This window comes from Culex pipiens, chromosome 1 (genome assembly GCF_016801865.2).
Source record: "Culex pipiens pallens isolate TS chromosome 1, TS_CPP_V2, whole genome shotgun sequence".
NCBI classification, from domain to species: domain Eukaryota; kingdom Metazoa; phylum Arthropoda; class Insecta; order Diptera; family Culicidae; genus Culex; species Culex pipiens.
This window is the reverse complement of record NC_068937.1, coordinates 42766207-42785268: the sequence shown is the minus strand read 5'-3', so window position 1 is coordinate 42785268 and position 19062 is coordinate 42766207. Positions and strand designations below refer to the sequence as shown.

General features: G+C 33.1%; 1 protein-coding gene across 7 annotated transcripts in view; it reads left to right on the top strand.

Annotated features, from left to right (window-relative positions):
• The window catches only part of LOC120428373 (proton channel OtopLc), a 115749-nt gene that overhangs the window by 40472 nt on the left and 56215 nt on the right, over positions 1–19062 (top strand). For 4 of the 7 annotated variants that reach the window (XM_039593664.2, XM_039593808.2, XM_039593594.2 and 1 more), the window contains exons 1-2: positions 4970–5372; positions 17730–18054. In XM_039593664.2, coding sequence (XP_039449598.1) covers positions 17809–18054 — 246 coding nt within the window. In that variant the 5' untranslated portion in view covers positions 4970–5372; positions 17730–17808. Of the gene's footprint in view, positions 1–4969; positions 5373–17729; positions 18055–19062 lie in introns of those variants that run through there. The other 3 variants (XM_039593524.2, XM_039593466.2, XM_039593730.2) reach the window with 2 other exon arrangements.

The window sequence follows — 19062 nt, the reverse complement described above, 5'->3', positions numbered from 1 at the left end:
AGGGAAGAGTTGTTGCAAATGGTAAAAGTCAACTACAGTCGTGCCTCGGTTTAGCACCGCATATGGGGGATGCAAAACCGAGACGTGCATAACCGAGGCACAGAGCTTATGGGATTTTGGCTATATGGGAGACATTGGCTTTAATCGTACGAAAAATCATGCAAACATCAAAAAATTATAGTATTTTGGAATCGGGATGATGTCAGCTATTCAATAAAATTATTATTTCGTGAAAGTTTTCACAAAAATACGTATTTTTCCTGTATTTCGAAAATGCTTTTTTTTCTCCAAAGAAACCAAAAATATATTGTTATTGCAATATGAGTATCAAATGATCTGGTTTTTCATACATTTTTGATGTAATAACAACATTTTTAGAAAATACTCAAAATTTTCACAAAACCACGTTTTTTCGAAAAAATACTATAAATTTCAATTTTTACAATATGGGTATCAAACGATCAGGATTTTTTCATACATTTCGATTGTAATAACAACATTTAAAGAAAATACTCAAAATTTTCACAAAACTACGTATTTTTGTAAAACTTGTCAAAATTTCAGTTTTTACAATATGGGTATCAAATAATCGGGATTTTTCATACATTTTGAGTGTAATAACAACATTTTTTGAAAATACTCTTAATTTTCACAAAACTACGTATTTTCGAAAAAAAATCAAAATTTCCGTTTTTTAATGTGGGTATCAAACGATCGGGTTTTTTTTCACACATTTCGAATGCAAAAGCAACATTTTTTGAAAATACTTAAAATTTTCACAAAACTACGTATTTTCGAAAAAAAAATACTCAAAATTTCCGTTTTTACAATGTGGGTATCAATCGATCGGGATTTTTTCCTACATTTCAAATATAATAACAATATTTTTTGAAAATACTCAAAATTTTTAACAAAACTACGTATTTTTGAAAAAAATACTCAAAATTTCTGTTTTTAAAATGTAGGTATCAAACGATCGGGATTTTTTCATACATTTCGAAAGTTATTTAAAAAAATGAAAATACTCAAAATTTTCACAAAACTACGTATTTTTGAAAAAATACTCCAAATTTCCGTTTTTTACAAGAGGTATCCCGATTATTTGATACCCATATTGTAAAAACTGAAATTTTGAGACATTTTTCAAAAATACGAAGTTTTGTGAAAATTTTCAGCATTTTCAAAAAATGGTATTATCACATTCGAAATGCATGAAAAAATCTCGATCGTTTGATACCCACATTGTAAAAACGGATATTTGAGTATTTTTTCAAAAATTCGTAGTTTTGTGAAAATTTTCAGTATTTTCAAAAAATGTTGTTATTACATTCGAAATGTTTGAAAAAATCCCGATCGTTTGATACCCACATTGTAAAAACGGAAATTTTGAGTATTTTTATTCGAAAATACGTAGTTTTGTGAAAATTTCCAGTATTTTTTAAGAATATTGTTTTTAAATTCGAAATGTGTAAAAAAATTCCGATCGTTTGATACCCACATTGTAAAAACGGAAATTTTGAGTAGTTTTTTTTTCAAAAATACGTAGTTTTGTGAAATTTTTTAGTTTTTTTTCTAAAAAAATGTTGTTATTACATTCAAAATGTATGAAAAAAATCCCGATCGTTTGATACCAATATTGTAAGAATTGAAATTTTGAGTATTTTTTTCGAAAAAAAAAGTGGTTTAGTGAAATTTGGAGTATTTTCTAAAAATGTTGTTATTACATCCGAAATGTATGAAAAAATCCTGATCATTCGATAACCATATTGCATTAACAATATATTTTTGGATTCTTAAGAGAAAAAAAAAACGCATTTTCAAAATACATGAAAAATACGTATTTTTTTTGAAAATTTTCATGAAAAATAGTTTTAATGGATAACTGACATCATCCCGATTCCAAAACACTTTAATTTTTTGATGGAAGAGGGCAAAAAAATAAAAATTGAATTGCAAGCCTACACGGAGAAAAAAGAATTCCCAAAATCGTGAACAAGCGTTCATGAAAATGGGAACCTCGAACAAAGTGTGTTCAAATGCCATGATACGTTTTTCAAAATCGTACCATAGAATTTGAACACACTTTGTTCGTTTATGAACGCCTGTTCACGATTTTGGGAACTCTTTTTTCTCCGTATACGTTTCAATATTTCCAATCAATAGTTTAAAAAAAAAGTATTTATTGACGTAATTTTATTTTTCGCAAATAAAAAACTATTCGTTGGCCTGTACATTGGTATTTCATAAAAATTAAAAATGTTTTCAAAGGAGTTCAATCAAGCTAAATATGAATATAAACGCAGGAAAATGCAATTTAACTGGTTTTTGATTAAAATATAAATTTTCAATAATGTTTTAAAGTTTTTCGAAAAATATTTATTTTGCCCCTGATTATTCAGGCCGACTTTGAACAGGGTGGTGGGGGGGGGGGGGGGGGGCATAAACCTTGAAAAATATTTGCAACGGCCTAATAACATTTAAAAATAATTTTCTTATTCTTGATAGAAATGCATCATTCGATTTAAACAATCACAAATACAAAATGAAAATTTCCAACTATTACTTATTCGCCCTATTTTAATGATTTTTAAAAATACTGAGCTACCAAGGTCATGTAGGGGAACTATACCCTTTTTCAGCCTATTTCTATTATCGGCCTATCAGCACTTTGTTCATGAATTACGGCTTTCAAAAAGTGTTTTTGACTGTTCCAAAGTTATAAATAGCTCGAATTAAAGTGAGCAAGCAACTCTCCATTGTTGAAATATCTGTAAATGTTGATTTAATAGCGGAAAACGGCAAAGTGATGAGAATTGGTCGAACAGCTTAGAGTGATTAAAATGGGTATATTTCCCCTATGTTGTATGTTTAAAAACTAACTTTTCAGAACAACATTTTATGATCGTTTCATATTCTTAAACGGTCGTACATTTATCCAACGAGGTTCACCGAGTTGGATAAATACGACGAATGCTGAAAATATCAAGTTTTGCAACGAGTTCCATACAACATTTTTTGCAATTCCGAAAAACAACCATTGAGTGAAATTTTAAGTCAAATTTCCATGTATTTCGTCAATAAATCGTTTAAATCAAAAAAATGTTGAAAAGTGTTACATTTCAAAACAAGTGCTGAAAAGTAGAACTTTTCAGCATTTATTTTGAAAAGTGTTGCTATTCGATTCTGTTATGATTGGTACAGAAAAGTAGGCTATTTTGTCGTTCAAGAATGACAGAAAAAGTAAGTAGTTTCACGACGGAATTGCAAAAAATTATTTATTTTTTTCGTAATTTTCCTACTTCAATGTTCAGACAATTTCACTGAAATTTAAATTTTATCAACTAGGTATTAGGCTGATACTAATTTTATTTTCAAACATAAACTAAACAACTAAAAAGAAACTTAAAAAAGTATATGAGCAATTCTCGTTGAAACCGTCCCACTAGATGCACTTGTCCTCAAATCGTTACGGCAATGTTCTCATTCGATTTAGCGCACCAAAAAACCATTTAAACAACCTTAGAACAAATGAAAATGTTAGCCGTTAGCCACCTGTAATAAAAAACTTGTTTTGAACTATGGATTTTTTTCGAAAAAATGCCCTAATTTGGAGAAATGATATCTCCCAAAATACATTACCAAACATCAAAAAGTTATATATCGTTGGAAAGATAATCGCAAGGGCTTTCTATCGCACTTTGAAAAACATTTCAAAAATTATTTTTTCAAGGGTAATTTTAAGGGTTTTTGAGAAACTTACTCTTAATTTTGAATTTTGACCGTGTTCGCAACCACTTATCATTACGCAACCATTTTCATTCGAAAGACTGAAAGATTTTGCATAAAATCAACTTGAGAAAAGTAGTGTAATGAAATAGTTTTCGTATAGTTATTGACGGATGAAAGAAATTGGTAAAATTTCAGTTAAAATAACCAAAGCTCAAACTTCCAAAATGAACCTAATTTACGGTCAAAACAAAGCCGGATTGTTTTTGAGCCGAATGTACAGTCATATGAGGTAAATCTGGACATATAGGATGAATAGGGACAGCTATATCAACTATACTTTCACTCATCAGATCATATTTTTAAATTGTTTATGTAAAAACATACATAAACAAACAAGTTTCTAAATTTTATGCAATTATGTACTCTTAAAACTAATGTCCTTACTTAGTCTCGATTCGCCACATTTCACTGAAGTAATATTTTATGTACAGAATTTGTTTTGGGAAGATCTGCTTTATTTGTATAACCTCAATCGTGCACAAAAAGTGCAAAGTTGAAATCAATATTTTTTTATCAAGTTAAAATTGTATGGGGCTGTTGATACCATAAAAACAAGCAAAAAACTCGATTTTCGTTCAGATTGTGTTTTTTGCCTTGGTTTGAGTTTTCATGTTTTTTTTGGTTCTCTAATTTTGTCAGTTTTAATTACATTTCGTAAATTGGTTCGAAAATCGGCCAACTGCGTATTTTGCAAAATGTATAGATCAATTACGGATCAAACTACTGCATTAGTCCCAATATATTTGATAATTTGTTCCTTGATTTTTGTTGCTTGCTATTTTTGTGTGGCTTCCTAACTTATCACTGATTTTCCTACTAAAACAAAAAAAAAAATAAAACATGCATCCCACGTCACCCTATACCATTCAGAACCCTGGCGTGTATTTCATTCATCATTATTCTCCAGCCCAAGTTGCCTGCAATGTTCTAACCGCACTGGAAGCAAAACATTCAGTTGCCGCTGGAACCTGGCCCGGAACGGGTCCCCTCTCGTCGGATGTAAGCGCGCGCGGGTGTTTGAATCTGTTTTTGGGTAGCACTAGCAACTTCAGCAGCAGCAGCAGGTTGCGGTGACGGTTTCGAGTTTCTTCGAGTTTGGGATTTGTGGAGAGTTCGATGCGATTGCTGTTTGTGAACGTGTGAAGTTTGGAGACTTTGAAGACTTAAATGACTGTTCAGTGTAGAGATTGTAGAGATGATTCCGGAACCAAATCATGACAATTTAAAGTGTTCAGAAGTTGTCAATCGCCTGATCCGGTGTCGTTCCAAGTGGATTAGATATTGTGTAATGGTTTAGCTTGGTTGAAGTAGCCTCGCCTAGTGGTGCATTACGGACCAGTTTGTGACGTCCCGCGACAATTACCCGCCTCTCAGCTTCTCGACGTCGTGTTATAATTAGAGTGATTGTGCTGAAATAACCCGTTTCAAAGAGAAAAAAAACTCGAAAAGGGGGACTCGACTCCCACAATAACTCCAACCCGACTTGGTGTGCATTTCCAGTGACACCCAGAACTTGGTCCCAAACTTCGTCGTCGGAAGCGGTACAAGTGTGCTCCAGAGCGGATTATTGGATCGGAAAATGGGTAGGAATTGAGTTTCATGAGCAGTGCTAAGTCGTTGTCTTAGTTTTGGCTTTTGGCCAACTTTCAAGAGTTGGGAGGGGGAGACAGGACCTATTTTTAAGAAGCAGCAGCTATCAACAGTCGCCCCCGGCAGTTGTGTGACTTCAAAAGTCGGTGATTTTTATCGTATTAACGTTTTGACAGGTTTAGGGAGGGGGAGGGCGGAGGAAAACTTTGTCACTTTGAAAACTGGTGCCAACGAAAACCGGCCTAGCGCGAAGATGCAATCAAGATCGACGGGAATCGTCTCAAGTCTAGACACAAAGCATAGCCAAGTGGATGCTACAAATTACGAGAATAGAGGAAAAGTCGAAAGATGAAAAGTAAGAGTTTTCCCGTGTTTTTTTTTTTTGATGCGCGATGGTTGGGGGAGGGCCAGAGTCGGGCTTTTTATGGTTCGTTTTCTTTTGGCACCTGTTTTATGAAGGTGGTGGTAGAGGGGTCCTGTATTTGGAATGGACAATTAGTCTAGAAGGGAATGCTTAATGGTGTTAGCTGTTGTAAAGCCGTGTGGCGTGTAAAAAGGACATTGCTTAGTAGATTGGATTAACCTGTTATGCATGCTCCTGAGTTTGCAGCAGGAAGAATTTTGAAACTTCCACTTTTGAGTCAACATATTTTCATGGAACATTTTTCCTAAACATTTTATTCGGAAATTTCAAACTACTGAAACTGTTGTTTAGCTTTAGTTGATAATATTTCCAAATGTTGATTTCGACTGGCTACGGTTATTGACGAGTTAGGTTGGTAAAAGTTCTAATAAAAAATACAAAAAATATCTTTATTTAAACACACATTTTTTAAGTTCTGTCTGATTTCCATCCGTGATCCAACATATCCAAATTTTCAATTTATATATTTTGAAAATGTTTGGAAATTAGAATATGTTGGATCACTAATTGAAAACAGACAATTTTATTCTGAGTTTTTTTTTCGGAGCATATTTTTTTTAAGAAAAACTAAACAAACGAATGTAAACAAGTTAAAATATATTTTGCATTGCTGCTTCCGTTATTTTGAGTGACATACATTTTGAAGTAATATTTGCAACGGCCATACAATTTTCGTAATTTGGGTTTCAAACGACGCAAAGCATTGCGGGCCAAAAATTCAATATTAAGCCCATTTGTAATGTTAGTCTTGATTTAAAATTTTTGATAATATTTTTTTCGAAAAGATCGGAAAATTTCACAAATGTTTCATATTTTAACATTGTAAATCGAACCTATAGTTGCTGAGATATCGACATTAGAAAATGGTGGGTTGTTCGGGTGAGACTTAGAAAACATCAATTTTCATGTTTTTTGACCTTTGCATGGCAATATCTCAGCAACTAAGGGTCGTATCAACAAAGTCCGAAAAAACAAAATATGGAGAATTTTCTCAACTTTTAAAAATATTTTTTTCAATAGTGGGCAAACATGGGCACTATTTTAAAAAAATGAAAAACTGTAACTATTTCCAAAAAAGTTACCCAAAAATGGTAATAACTTGAAAACGGTGCACTTTATCAAAAATTCACTACAGTACTTTTTGATAGCAAATTCAATTTTATATCGAAAAATGAAGTTGAAATCTTTTTGCGACCAATATTCTGATTTTTTGAAAAAATCTGTATTGATTCAAAAAATCATAACTCGGTCAAAGATTTTTTGCCCATTCTGGAAATTTCTGAAAAGTTGGCATTTTATGTCCTCTAAAACATATCAAAAAATAAAAAAAAAATAAAAATGGTGTTTTTTTGCAAATCAAGTTTTAGTGACAAAATGTTAAATTAAAATTCTCCAATTTTATTTACCGTGTATCATTTTTTTTCAGTGTAGTCCATATCCATACCTACAACTTTGCCGAAGACACCAAATCGATCAAAAAATTCCTTCAAAAGATACAGATTTGAATTTTCACATATAATTTTTGTATGGACAGCTGCCAAATTTGTATGGAAAATTATATGGACAAACTAATGATGCAAAATGGCTTCTTTGGGCATACCGAAGGCACCAAAAAAGTTTCAGCCGGATTAAAAAATACAAAAATAAAAATTAAAGAAAAAAGACCGATTCCGTAGAGAACTGCTCTTATTTAAACACTTTTTGGAGGCCGGATCTCAGATATTTCAATGAAAATGATGTCCGGGTCCCTTATGCGACCCGTCGTTAGTTAGATAATTGAAATACCTTTTCAATGAGCCTAAAACATCTTAGATCTGACAACCCTATCAAAAGTTGTTAGCACTTAAGTATTTTTTATACACTTTTTGCAGGCTTCGGTCAGCTTTCACTGGAGTGACATACAGGACTGGGTCTCTAAGATGACAGCTACCACGCGTTTGTCGTGATCGGGGACTTTCTTTTATAATAAAAACACAGATATTTTGCAATTAACAAACAACACGTCTTATTCCACAGAAATTAACCACAAAACTGATTTGACAATCTTCATTCTCTCTTTCGCCAGCCGCGCGCATCTCGTTGTTTTCTCGCTTGTTGTTCTCTCTCGCAGCTCGCTAGCGCGCTCTCGCACTCCATCCGCAATCAGCTAACAAGGCAATATTCATGAAGGTGCGCACTTTTTGTTGCGCTCTTAACTATTATTTATGAATTATATCAATGTTATAATAAATACTCATTTAATAATTTATTACATATTCAATCCTGCAACCCATAATCCCTACATTCTCCCTCTTTTCTACTCTCAAGATGACGAATATCAATCATAATTCCTAACAGAAAAATTACATGAATGCTAAATCAATCAATGTTTTTTTTTTTAAATTTCTAAAAGATTTTCGTCGGGTTCCTCGACTTTGTTTTCATGCTGATCTAAATACGAAAGCGCAGTCTTCGAAATGTTTCATCTATGTTGTCCAAGAGACTGACATCCGATCGCAGGAGTTGTAGAAAATGGAATGCACTGATGAGGTTGAAAATTTAAAACACCTGAAAATATTAGAAAAAGAAAAAAACGAGGAGAAAAACAAAAACCACAAATATTTCTCAAATAAACGCAGGTTTATCAATTTTTTATGCAATACGAGATTAGTGATTGTTTACCTGATTTTCTTTAAATTTTATGTAATTCAAAATTAAAAAGCAAATTTTACAAACATTGCTGAAACAACACAACACGATTTAAAAAAATAATAATTCAAATTCAAAAGCAATATTTTTTTTTTTAAACATTTCGAATTAAATGGAATCAAATTATTTTTCTTTATTATCATTTTGTGAATATGAAATTTAAAACAATGTGTTCTAAATTCAAAAATCTAACATGTTGCTGACTTAAATAACAAATGAAGCATAATCCTGGCGTTTTTAAAGTTTTAAATTCATGTGTGCCATATAAAACAAAGAATAAACATTTCTTAAAATATATACAATGTGGTAATTTATTTAATTTATTTAAAAAAAAAAATCTGAAACAAAAACTATGACAGGCACAGATATTGTTTTTACTCAAATTTACACTTTGAATTTATGTGCGCCCGCCACGGAGTTCAAACCGATCTATGGATTATGAGCCCAAGCCCAGTGCCACGTCCGATTGATCGACCAGACGGGACTTGAAGGTAAACATAAACTGATTTTAATATTAAATGCAGTCGTGACGAAAAGTATATGTTTGTAATTAATACCCAAAAACACCCAAAATGGATCTACAAGCAAGCTTATTCCTTCCTCATTTTCAATATTTTTATCTGTACTTTTCTGTAATTTATTCCCAACCAAGCTGTACAGCTAAAACAAACAACTTTTTTTTTTATATAAAGGCTAATATGGAGATCGGAAGGAAAGGAAGGCTTTACGAACAGCAGAACAAAGGAGAGGGAGCGTTTTCTTGGGGCTTTTCTTCACCCTATCTGGCTTGCTTTCGCTTCTACTGCTGCCCATTTGATTTTTTTTCTTGACCGGTTCCTTCTGATGTACATACACCGCTTAACATTGTATCAAAAATTACCGCATTTTAACTAATTTTGAAACTGTTAATAAATCATGGCAAAAATTACTAAAATGCAAAATCAGTAATATTTTTAAAGAATTTGTTTTCATCAGTACCGGTACACTTTCATAAAATAAAAAATAGTCCGTATTTCAGTTTAGGATGATTTCTTAAAAAGCAATCTCAATAAATGAAGCAAATTGCAAAAATAATATAAATAATTCAATTAATGCTCAAAATGTGCTTTGCTGCACAAAATACATTTTTTTATAAAAAAATAAAATCAAATGTTGTTTATTCTTGCCACGAAAGCTTTCTTAATTTTTTTACCGATTTAACGATTTTGTTCTGTAAATGCATGGTAGTATCAACATTTTTCAACTTTTATATTAAAAATTCTGAACTTTCTATTAATATTCACTTACGCGATCTTTTAACCAAACAAACGATAGTTTTTACCGAATAGTTTTTTTTTTCTCTGTTGTGTCTACTAAATAATATTTTTGTTTATCTTGAAACAAAACATAGTTCAGAAAATATTATTCTAATGAATAAAACAAAATCATGTGGTAAATTATTGCAATAAAAATAAAATATATAAATTGAAATAAATGCCGTTCCGCTATATTCGATTTCTATTATATGTCAAATTAATTTTCTCTTCAAATTGTATTTAAAGTAGCTAAAGGTATGGATTCAAGCACTTTTGATATTACCGTAGATTAGATTATTTAATGTTACATTTAATCATGATCAAAACAATTTTTAAGGTCATTTTATTTATAAATACCTTCAAAATGTTCTGTGCTTATCAGATAACAAAAAAAAATATTTTATTCATTTATGCTTGTAATGCATAGATGTATAGATTGCAATCTGACTACTTTCTCAAAGGGTTCCAGCTCAGGCGAAACATTTTTCAAAATACCACCGCAGAGGTCTGTCAGGCTCCAACACGGAGGAGACAATATCCTAACCATAAATTTCTTCAAAACGTATCTTGCTTACCTAAAAACAGCTGAAAGATTTTTTTAATGTTTTAATTTTTAAATATTTTGTATTATTTTTCTCGTAATGTAAAATGGGTTCCAAGCAACTTTGATATATTACTTGAGTAGATTGTTCACAGAAACTTATTTTTTTTTAATCACGATCTTTACGATCCCTGTCAATGGTTTCTTTTCTTATTTAAAATTTTAACTTTTTCTTTGCTGATAAACTCCTGTTATGTAATTTGAAAAAGTTTGGTTTCATAATTAAGTACAATCGATTAAAGAACCCCAAAGTTTCTTTAATTTATTTTAAAATAATGTTTCTTTTAATTTAATTTTGATATATTTACTTTACTAAAATTCTGAAAGTGTTTTTTTAACTCAATAAAATGATACATTGTTAAAATATAATTTCTATCGAAATTAATGAATGATTTTGAACTATTTTGATACAAATCACAGATATTGCATTGAAAAATAAAAATAAATATAATAAATATAAATGTTTCCTAGTTTTTTTTCTAATTATGTTTTTTTTTTTTCGTTGCTCAAATTGTCACTCATACTTCTTAATTCTAGATTAAATTTTCAAAACAACCTATCCCTCATAGGTTTCCTATGCAGATAGGGCCTTTTGAAAATTTAATCGAGAATTCAAAATTAATATTTAAATATTTGTATTATTTTCTCTTGTGACGCAACGCTCTCACACTTTAAATTATATTTTAAGAATTTCTGATGATTAATCATTCCTTTATTTATTATTTAAAAATGCATCAAATTAATTATTAAGTGAATTATTTTACCTTTTTTTAACTAATAATGTATTGTTCATGTTAACGATTACTTAAATTTTTACTTCCCTGTGAAATAATGTTGGGTTTCAAGCAACTTTTGTATCACAGCTGAGTAAATCGATTAAAGTAACAATTAACCATAACTACTATCAATATGGAATACTTAATCATTAACGTCTTTCAATTTAGAGGTTTATCTTTCAAGAGAGGACAACTCCAGTGTTAGATAAAGTGACAACCGTTTTAGTCCTATTCGATGAATTTAAAATCATTTTTTTAGGTAGTTCACAGACATAACTCCAAAATACATATTGCTTTATCTATGGATACCAAAAAGTGCTCACTTTCACATTTAAATTTATTTATTCATTTTCTTAGGTCAATTTCTTTTGTGATGTTAAAGACGGTTCTTAATTGAATGAAAAGATTTGCTGAACAATATATTTCTAAAATCCATAAGGCTCCTTCTGCGAAGTTATTTGAAAAAAAAAAAATCATCACAAAAGTCTGTCGGGTTCCTTTATCGAGGAGATTGTTATCTGACTGCTTTCGCAAAGAACTCCAGCACAGATTATTCATTTTTTTAATCTGACTACCATCACAGAGGTCTGTCTGTCAGACTCCAACACAGAGAAGACTTTTTTCTGACTACCATCGCAGAGGTCTGTCAGGCTCCAACACAGAGGAGACTTTTTTTCTGACTACCATCGCAGAGGTCTGTCAGGCTCCAACACAGAGGAGACTTTTTTTTCTGACTACCATCGCAGAGGTCTGTCAGGCTCCAACACAGAGGAGACTTTTTTCTGACTACCATCGCAGAGGTCTGTCAGGCTCCAACACAGAGGAGACTTTTTTTTCTGACTACCATCGCAGAGGTCTGTCAGGCTCCAACACAGAGGAGACTTTTTTTTCTGACTACCATCGCAGAGGTCTGTCAGGCTCCAACACAGAGGAGACTTTTTTCTGACTACCATCGCAGAGGTCTGTCAGGCTCCAACACAGAGGAGACTTTTTTTTTCTGACTACCATCGCAGAGGTCTGTCAGGCTCCAACACAGAGGAGACTTTTTTTTCTGACTACCATCGCAGAGGTCTGTCAGGCTCCAACACAGAGGAGACTTTTTTTCTGACTACCATCGCAGAGGTCTGTCAGGCTTTAACACAGAGGAGACTTTTTTCTGACTACCATCACAGAGGTTTGTTAGTCTCCAACACAGAAGAGACTTCAAAATTAACTATGACTAATCAATTATAACGGCAAAAAACGTTGCTCAAATCAAATTTCAAAGCAAAACATTGATTGTCAATTTCTGCATAAATCTATAAAATTTTCATTAGAATTCTAAAACGATAGTTTTCAATTTCCACAGCATCAAGCAACAATCTAATATTGCATCAAATTCACATTAAAAATGTATCGTCAATAATAACAACAATCAAATCTTCATTCAAATGAGAACTATACATTTTTTCATTAACCATAAAATTAATAATCAAATTTAGCATCAACTTCAAAACAAAACATTGGTCATCATCATCAATTACCATATGAACAATCAAATATTGCGTCAAATTTAAAACTCAAAATTGCCCATCATAAAACCACAATCAAATATTGCATGAAATTTAAAACCGAAAAAATACCTTTCTATAATAACAAAACTCAAATTCTGAAAACAAATCTTGGCCTTCGATTGCCACAACAAAAAGCAAATCTATCATCATATTCAAAATAATAACTGGTTTTCGATTACCACAATATCAATCAAACCTCGTATCTTAATCGAAACAAAATATTGGTTTTCATTTATCGCAAAAATAAGCAAATTTGTCATCTTATCATAACAAAACATTGGTCTTTAATTCCCTCATCAACAATCAACTCTTTCAATCAAAATTAAACCTGTAAATTTTGTAATTTGTGATTTTATTGGACTTTGCATCAAGTAATTGCCACAACAAGCATATCTTTCATTAAATTTAAAACAAAACTAACAAGAAGCAAATATTTATCTTATTCAAAAATAAACATTGGTCTTCAATTACCAAAATAACCAGCATCCAATCCAAAATAAAAAAATAATGATCATCAATAATAACAACAATCCATAACAATCAAATTTTGCATCAAATGCAAAACAAAACATTGGTCGTCAATTATAATAACAACTAGAAAATTCAAACAACAAATTTGATTTCAATTACCAAAACAACAACTAAATTAAAAACAAATTATCTACCTTCAATCGTAAACTAATTCTTCATCAAATTCAAAAAGAAATATTGATTTTCAATTTCCACAATCTTGTCAAATCTTTTGTCAAATTATAAACAAAATATTGATTTTCATCAATCTCAAAAATAAGAAAAAAAAATTGAAGTCTAATTCGTAACAAAACATTGGAGTGCAATTTCCACAACAACAATTAAACATTGCATCAAATTAAAACAAAACATTGGTCGTCAATCAAAACAACAACAATCAAATCTAAAGCAAAAATGTGATTGTACAAAAACAATCAAATTTCGAGCAAATTATTTGCCTTCAAATTCCACCATTAACTTAGAATAAAACATTGGTTTTCAATTATCACAACGAAAAGCCAAACTTACTACTTCAAAACAAAACATTCGTTCCCAATATCACAACAACAAGCAAATCATTCATTAAATTCAAGACCGTCAATTATCGCAGATAGTTTTATGCCTTTTATCAATTTCAAATAACAAGTTCAAGCAAACATCTACCTGTTTCAAAACACAGGCAAAACAACAAAGCGAAACTTTGGACCTGCATCCTGGCAGGTAAACAAAACTGTTGGATTTCACAACACAACAATTCAAGCAAAACAAATGATCTTTCATGAATCAAAAGGTTCGACTTACCGGACTGTGCCATTGTCGTGATCGGGGACTTTCTTTTATAATAAAAACACAGATATTTTGCAATTAACAAACAACACGTCTTATTCCACAGAAATTAACCACAAAACTGATTTGACAATCTTCATTCTCTCTTTCGCCAGCCGCGCGCATCTCGTTGTTTTCTCGCTTGTTGTTCTCTCTCGCAGCTCGCTAGCGCGCTCTCGCACTCCATCCGCAATCAGCTAACAAGGCAATATTCATGAAGGTGCGCACTTTTTGTTGCGCTCTTAACTATTATTTATGAATTATATCAATGTTATAATAAATACTCATTTAATAATTTATTACATATTCAATCCTGCAACCCATAATCCCTACATTCTCCCTCTTTTCTACTCTCAAGATGACGAATATCAATCATAATTCCTAACAGAAAAATTACATGAATGCTAAATCAATCAATGTTTTTTTTTTGAACAACGAAATAGCCACGAAATAGCAACACTTTTCAAAATAAGTGCTGAAAAGTTCTACTTTTCAGCACTGAAATGGGTGCTGAAAAGTTGAATTTTTCAGCACTTGTTTCGAAAAGTAACACTTTTCAACATTTTTTTTATTCAAACGATTTATTGACAAAATACATGAAAATTTGACATAAAATTTCACTCAATGGGTGTTTTTCGGAATTGCAAAAAATGTTGTATGGAAATCGTTGCAAAACTTGATTTTTTCAGCCCCTTCGTATTTATCCAACTCGGTGAACCTCGTTGGCTAATGTCGTGATCGGGGACTTTCTTTTATAATAAAAACACAGATATTTTGCAATTAACAAACAACACGTCTTATTCCACAGAAATTAACCACAAAACTGATTTGACAATCTTCATTCTCTCTTTCGCCAGCCGCGCGCATCTCGTTGTTTTCTCGCTTGTTGTTCTCTCTCGCAGCTCGCTAGCGCGCTCTCGCACTCCATCCGCAATCAGCTAACAAGGCAATATTCATGAAGGTGCGCACTTTTTGTTGCGCTCTTAACTATTATTTATGAATTATATCAATGTTATAATAAATACTCATTTAATAATTTATTACATATTCAATCCTGCAACCCATAATCCCTACAGCGTTTAATTGAATTTAGATTTTTGAAAAAATATTTATGTTTTAAAAGCGTATTTCGGTTCAGTTTGGCATGCTTCTCAACCCTACAAAAAAAATCCGGTGAAATTTGCCCGGAAAATGGTCAAATTTTCACTTTTCTGAAAATCTCCCTATAAAATCCGACTTTCGTGCTAACTAACTATTTTGACGGCTTGAAACCCCGCCTTAACTTACTAATCTACATACCTTGGTTTAGATTGGCCTGCAGCATGGAACGGACGTGTTCACGGGAGCGAGGATTCTACAACTTCCAACCCGATTTTTTTCTTAAATATCAAGAGTTCTTCTTTCCAATGCTTTTTAAAGATCAAAAAATGGTTGAAAATGGATTTTGGGTAATTTTTTTAGATCGAAGCCCGCCTAGAGGAAAAATCGATTTCGAATTTTTACTTTTTTTGTACTAATTTTCATTGGAATTAATATTTTTTTAAGTTTTCAAAAGTAGGTATTGCCAATACATATCTTTGTTTTCTTTTTCAATTAGTGCCGTCAAAAAATAATAAAAAGTCTTTGTAAAAAACGAAAAAAACAATATTTGAAATACCAAACTAAATCTTCAAAATAAGTATCATTCAATTCTTAGAACATTACACTAGTAACGCTGCTGTCAAATACTTGCAACATGATTTCAATTCAGACATATTTTTTTACTTAAACTTCACATCTTTTTATCATTAATTATTTCAACGCTAAAAAAATCTTGCGCTAAAAAATATCAAATAAATTCTTTTAAAATTAATGACCAATAGATACTATTTTTTGTTTTCTGAGTTTTTTTTTTCGCAAAAAGGAGCATTTTTTCAGTTTTAATTTTTTTGTTTAATGTTTTGAAAAAAAAGTCGTCAATAAAAACATTATCTGCTATTTGGAATCACCTCTTTTACCTGCCCTTTGTCCCTTGAAAATAAAACCATTCACATTCACAAATGTGGGAAAACCTCTCTCCACTCCCCCCTCCCACACTGACATTTGAAAAAAAATCTTTCATCGCAATCCCATAGTGCCCACATTAGGTTTGATTTATTCGTCGCAGTTTGCTGCAACGCAAACCCATTCATAAAAAGTCACAAGCAATTGACCGAAAACGGTCCGAACAACAAGTTACTGTTAAGGCCCAAGCGAGCCGCCCAACCGTGAAGCCATTTTGATGCTAATCCAAATCCAACCAAGCTGTCAATAGCGGGCCGGGTGCGTGGTTTGGGGAAAGCACGCGAAGCAGTCGGACTTCGGGCAAGTCGGTTTTGCTGAAATTTTAGATTTTTATTTTTGCAAAATCTTCAATAAGTTGATATTTTTGTTTTTTTCTGTTATTGTGGATTCAGCTGGTAACTTGATTTCTGTCATCTTCTCATGGTCATTCTCACGGTCGTGGATAGACCAAGGGGTTCCCTATTGAATTGAAAAAAATCAACTGAAAGAAAAATTATGGACTAAAGTTTTGATTTTAATCACTTCTCTGACATCAGGAATAATTGTTTGCTCGCAATTTTTGTATTCAATCGGAAAAAAATTTATTGAAATTTTTTCCTAATTCTGGCTCGATGCCGCCATCATGCGACCGTGTGCTCCGTTTGTTTGTCAACAAAGCTTCTGCTGGATGGTGAGACGAAGTGGGGGCGAGGAGAGGTTTTGACATTTTTATGCCCGCATCTGACCCGCCGTCTATTTCGACGGTTGTTGAGCCGACGGTCGTTTCCAACGACCGAGTCCAGCAAGGAACTGATCGTACATTATCTGCAAATAAAATAAAACCGTACTTAGCACAGTGTCACTTTGTTTCGTTAAACCAAGAGCGATTAAGCCCCCTCGGCTAGCGAGTGTGTTTATTTCTACTGTTTCTTTGTTTTGCCCAGAGTATTCCAGAGAAGTGTTGTGTCGAAGAAGACAGCAATTATGACGGCCGAAAATAGCCGTCAAATTTATTCCAAGCACCCTCCTTTTGGCGGGTAATTTAAGCTCGATGGATGGTTTGCGGTAAATTTGCGGGTGTCCCGAAACGGACATGTGACGAATTTCGGGGTGTGAGTTAAGATGGGGAAATGTGATATCATACTTGAGATGTAAAGAAACGGATATGTTTGTTTTATTTTGAGAAGCATTCGTCATCAAAAAGTTTGGTAAATAAGCTTTTTCAAGAAGTTACATTGTTGAAAAGATCAATTAACTCAAGAGTGACTCCACCGACTCTGGTTTGACAGTCGATTTTATTATCTGGAATATACTTTGTCATGTTGGTAATGTCTGTAACATAACCCCCTACATTTTAGGAATAATGTTTGATTTTTTGCGATTTTGCTGTCACCTTAGTGTGCGCTCAGTTGCATTGGAATTAACCGGGAAATGTTTCGTTTTTCTCTTCGTTATTGACATCGGCATTGTCTTATTCGGGACACTTTCAGGCCAACTCCTGTACGGGACCCATTTTTTCCTGAATTTCATTCCAAAGGTTGTGAACCCCTTTTCTTTCGCTTGACACTGACTTTCCGGTTCGTTTTTTTCTTCTTTTTATTGTGAGTCGTCGAACTAAACGAACTTCCTGTTTTCTTGCAATTTCCTCCTTTCCAGCACTGCCACCACCCCCACAACCGTCGCCACCACCACACGCTAGAGGTGTTCAGGTTTTCACCCGTGGTTCGAGCCCGGCATGATACGTTGCCCGTACCTGCATGAGATGCACGAACGCCTTCTGGGACCAACGCCACGCCGCGCGATTGCGATAACGACGACGACGACGACGACAACCAGCGCCAAGAACGCTTTTCCACCCCTGGCCAAGCCGGAAAACACGAACCTGGACCAGCACTTTAACGGCGGCAGCCCGATGGATCGCGAAAGTGACTGCCTGCTCGAGAGCCGGCCCGACAGCCGACAGATTGGCACGATGGTTAAGGTGAGGTTTTTAGAACTAGTTTTGTACAGGTTTTGTTTCAATTTTTATGAGAGCCATCTCATGCATTTAACTATTTTTTGTATTTTTCACTATTTGGAAAAAACCTATATAAATATAAATCAAAATTTTGTTAATGGCTGCTCTACAACTTTGTAGAACATTATTACACCCAAAAAAAATAACCCAGCAAAGTTAGAAAAGCCACTAAATTTGAAAATGAAAAATTTTGTTCCAATCGAAAAAATAAACCTTCTGGGTTAATGTAGATTCGAAAAGTACAATTAATTTCCCTCGGGCCTCGTGGCGCGGTGGTTAGCGGCTTCAGCTGCCGATCCCTAAGTTGCTATGGGGCGCGGGTTCGATTCCCGCCTTATCCTCCTGGCCTTCTATCGGATGGGGAAGTAAAACGTCGGTCCATTTGCGTAAAAGAGGTTTTGGGTGACTCACCACACATAACCTTCGGATGCCTAGAAATGAGCAGAAACTTGCAACAGAGCCCACAAAAGACCCGGTGGTCGTTAAAGTGGATTGCTTTGCTTTTAATTAGTTTCCTTTAAAATGACATGTTCAAATCGGATGAGTTGTGACATTTTTAAATTTTGTGAAAATGAGTTTTCCTCAGTGTCAACTCATTAATCATCGGTTTCTCAACAGTTGATGTCTTGGAAACTATTGGATCAAATTTCAAAGACTCTGAAATGTAATTTTCTGCTCTTTTCAATGAATATATTTTTAAATCAATCCTTCATAGGCCTAAAACATAAATGAGCAACTCTCTACGAAATCGGCCGATTTCGACAATTTTTATTTTTTGTATTTTTTGATTTGACTGAATCTTTGTGGGGGCCTTTCCTATGACAAAATATGCGTCATTGGTTCACCCATACAAGTCGGGTCTAGCTCATTTCCCCGAATGACATTTTCCCGAATGTCATTTCCCCGAAAATCATTTCCCCTAATTGGCCAAATCCCCGAATACCATTTCCCCTAATCAGCCACATCCCCGAA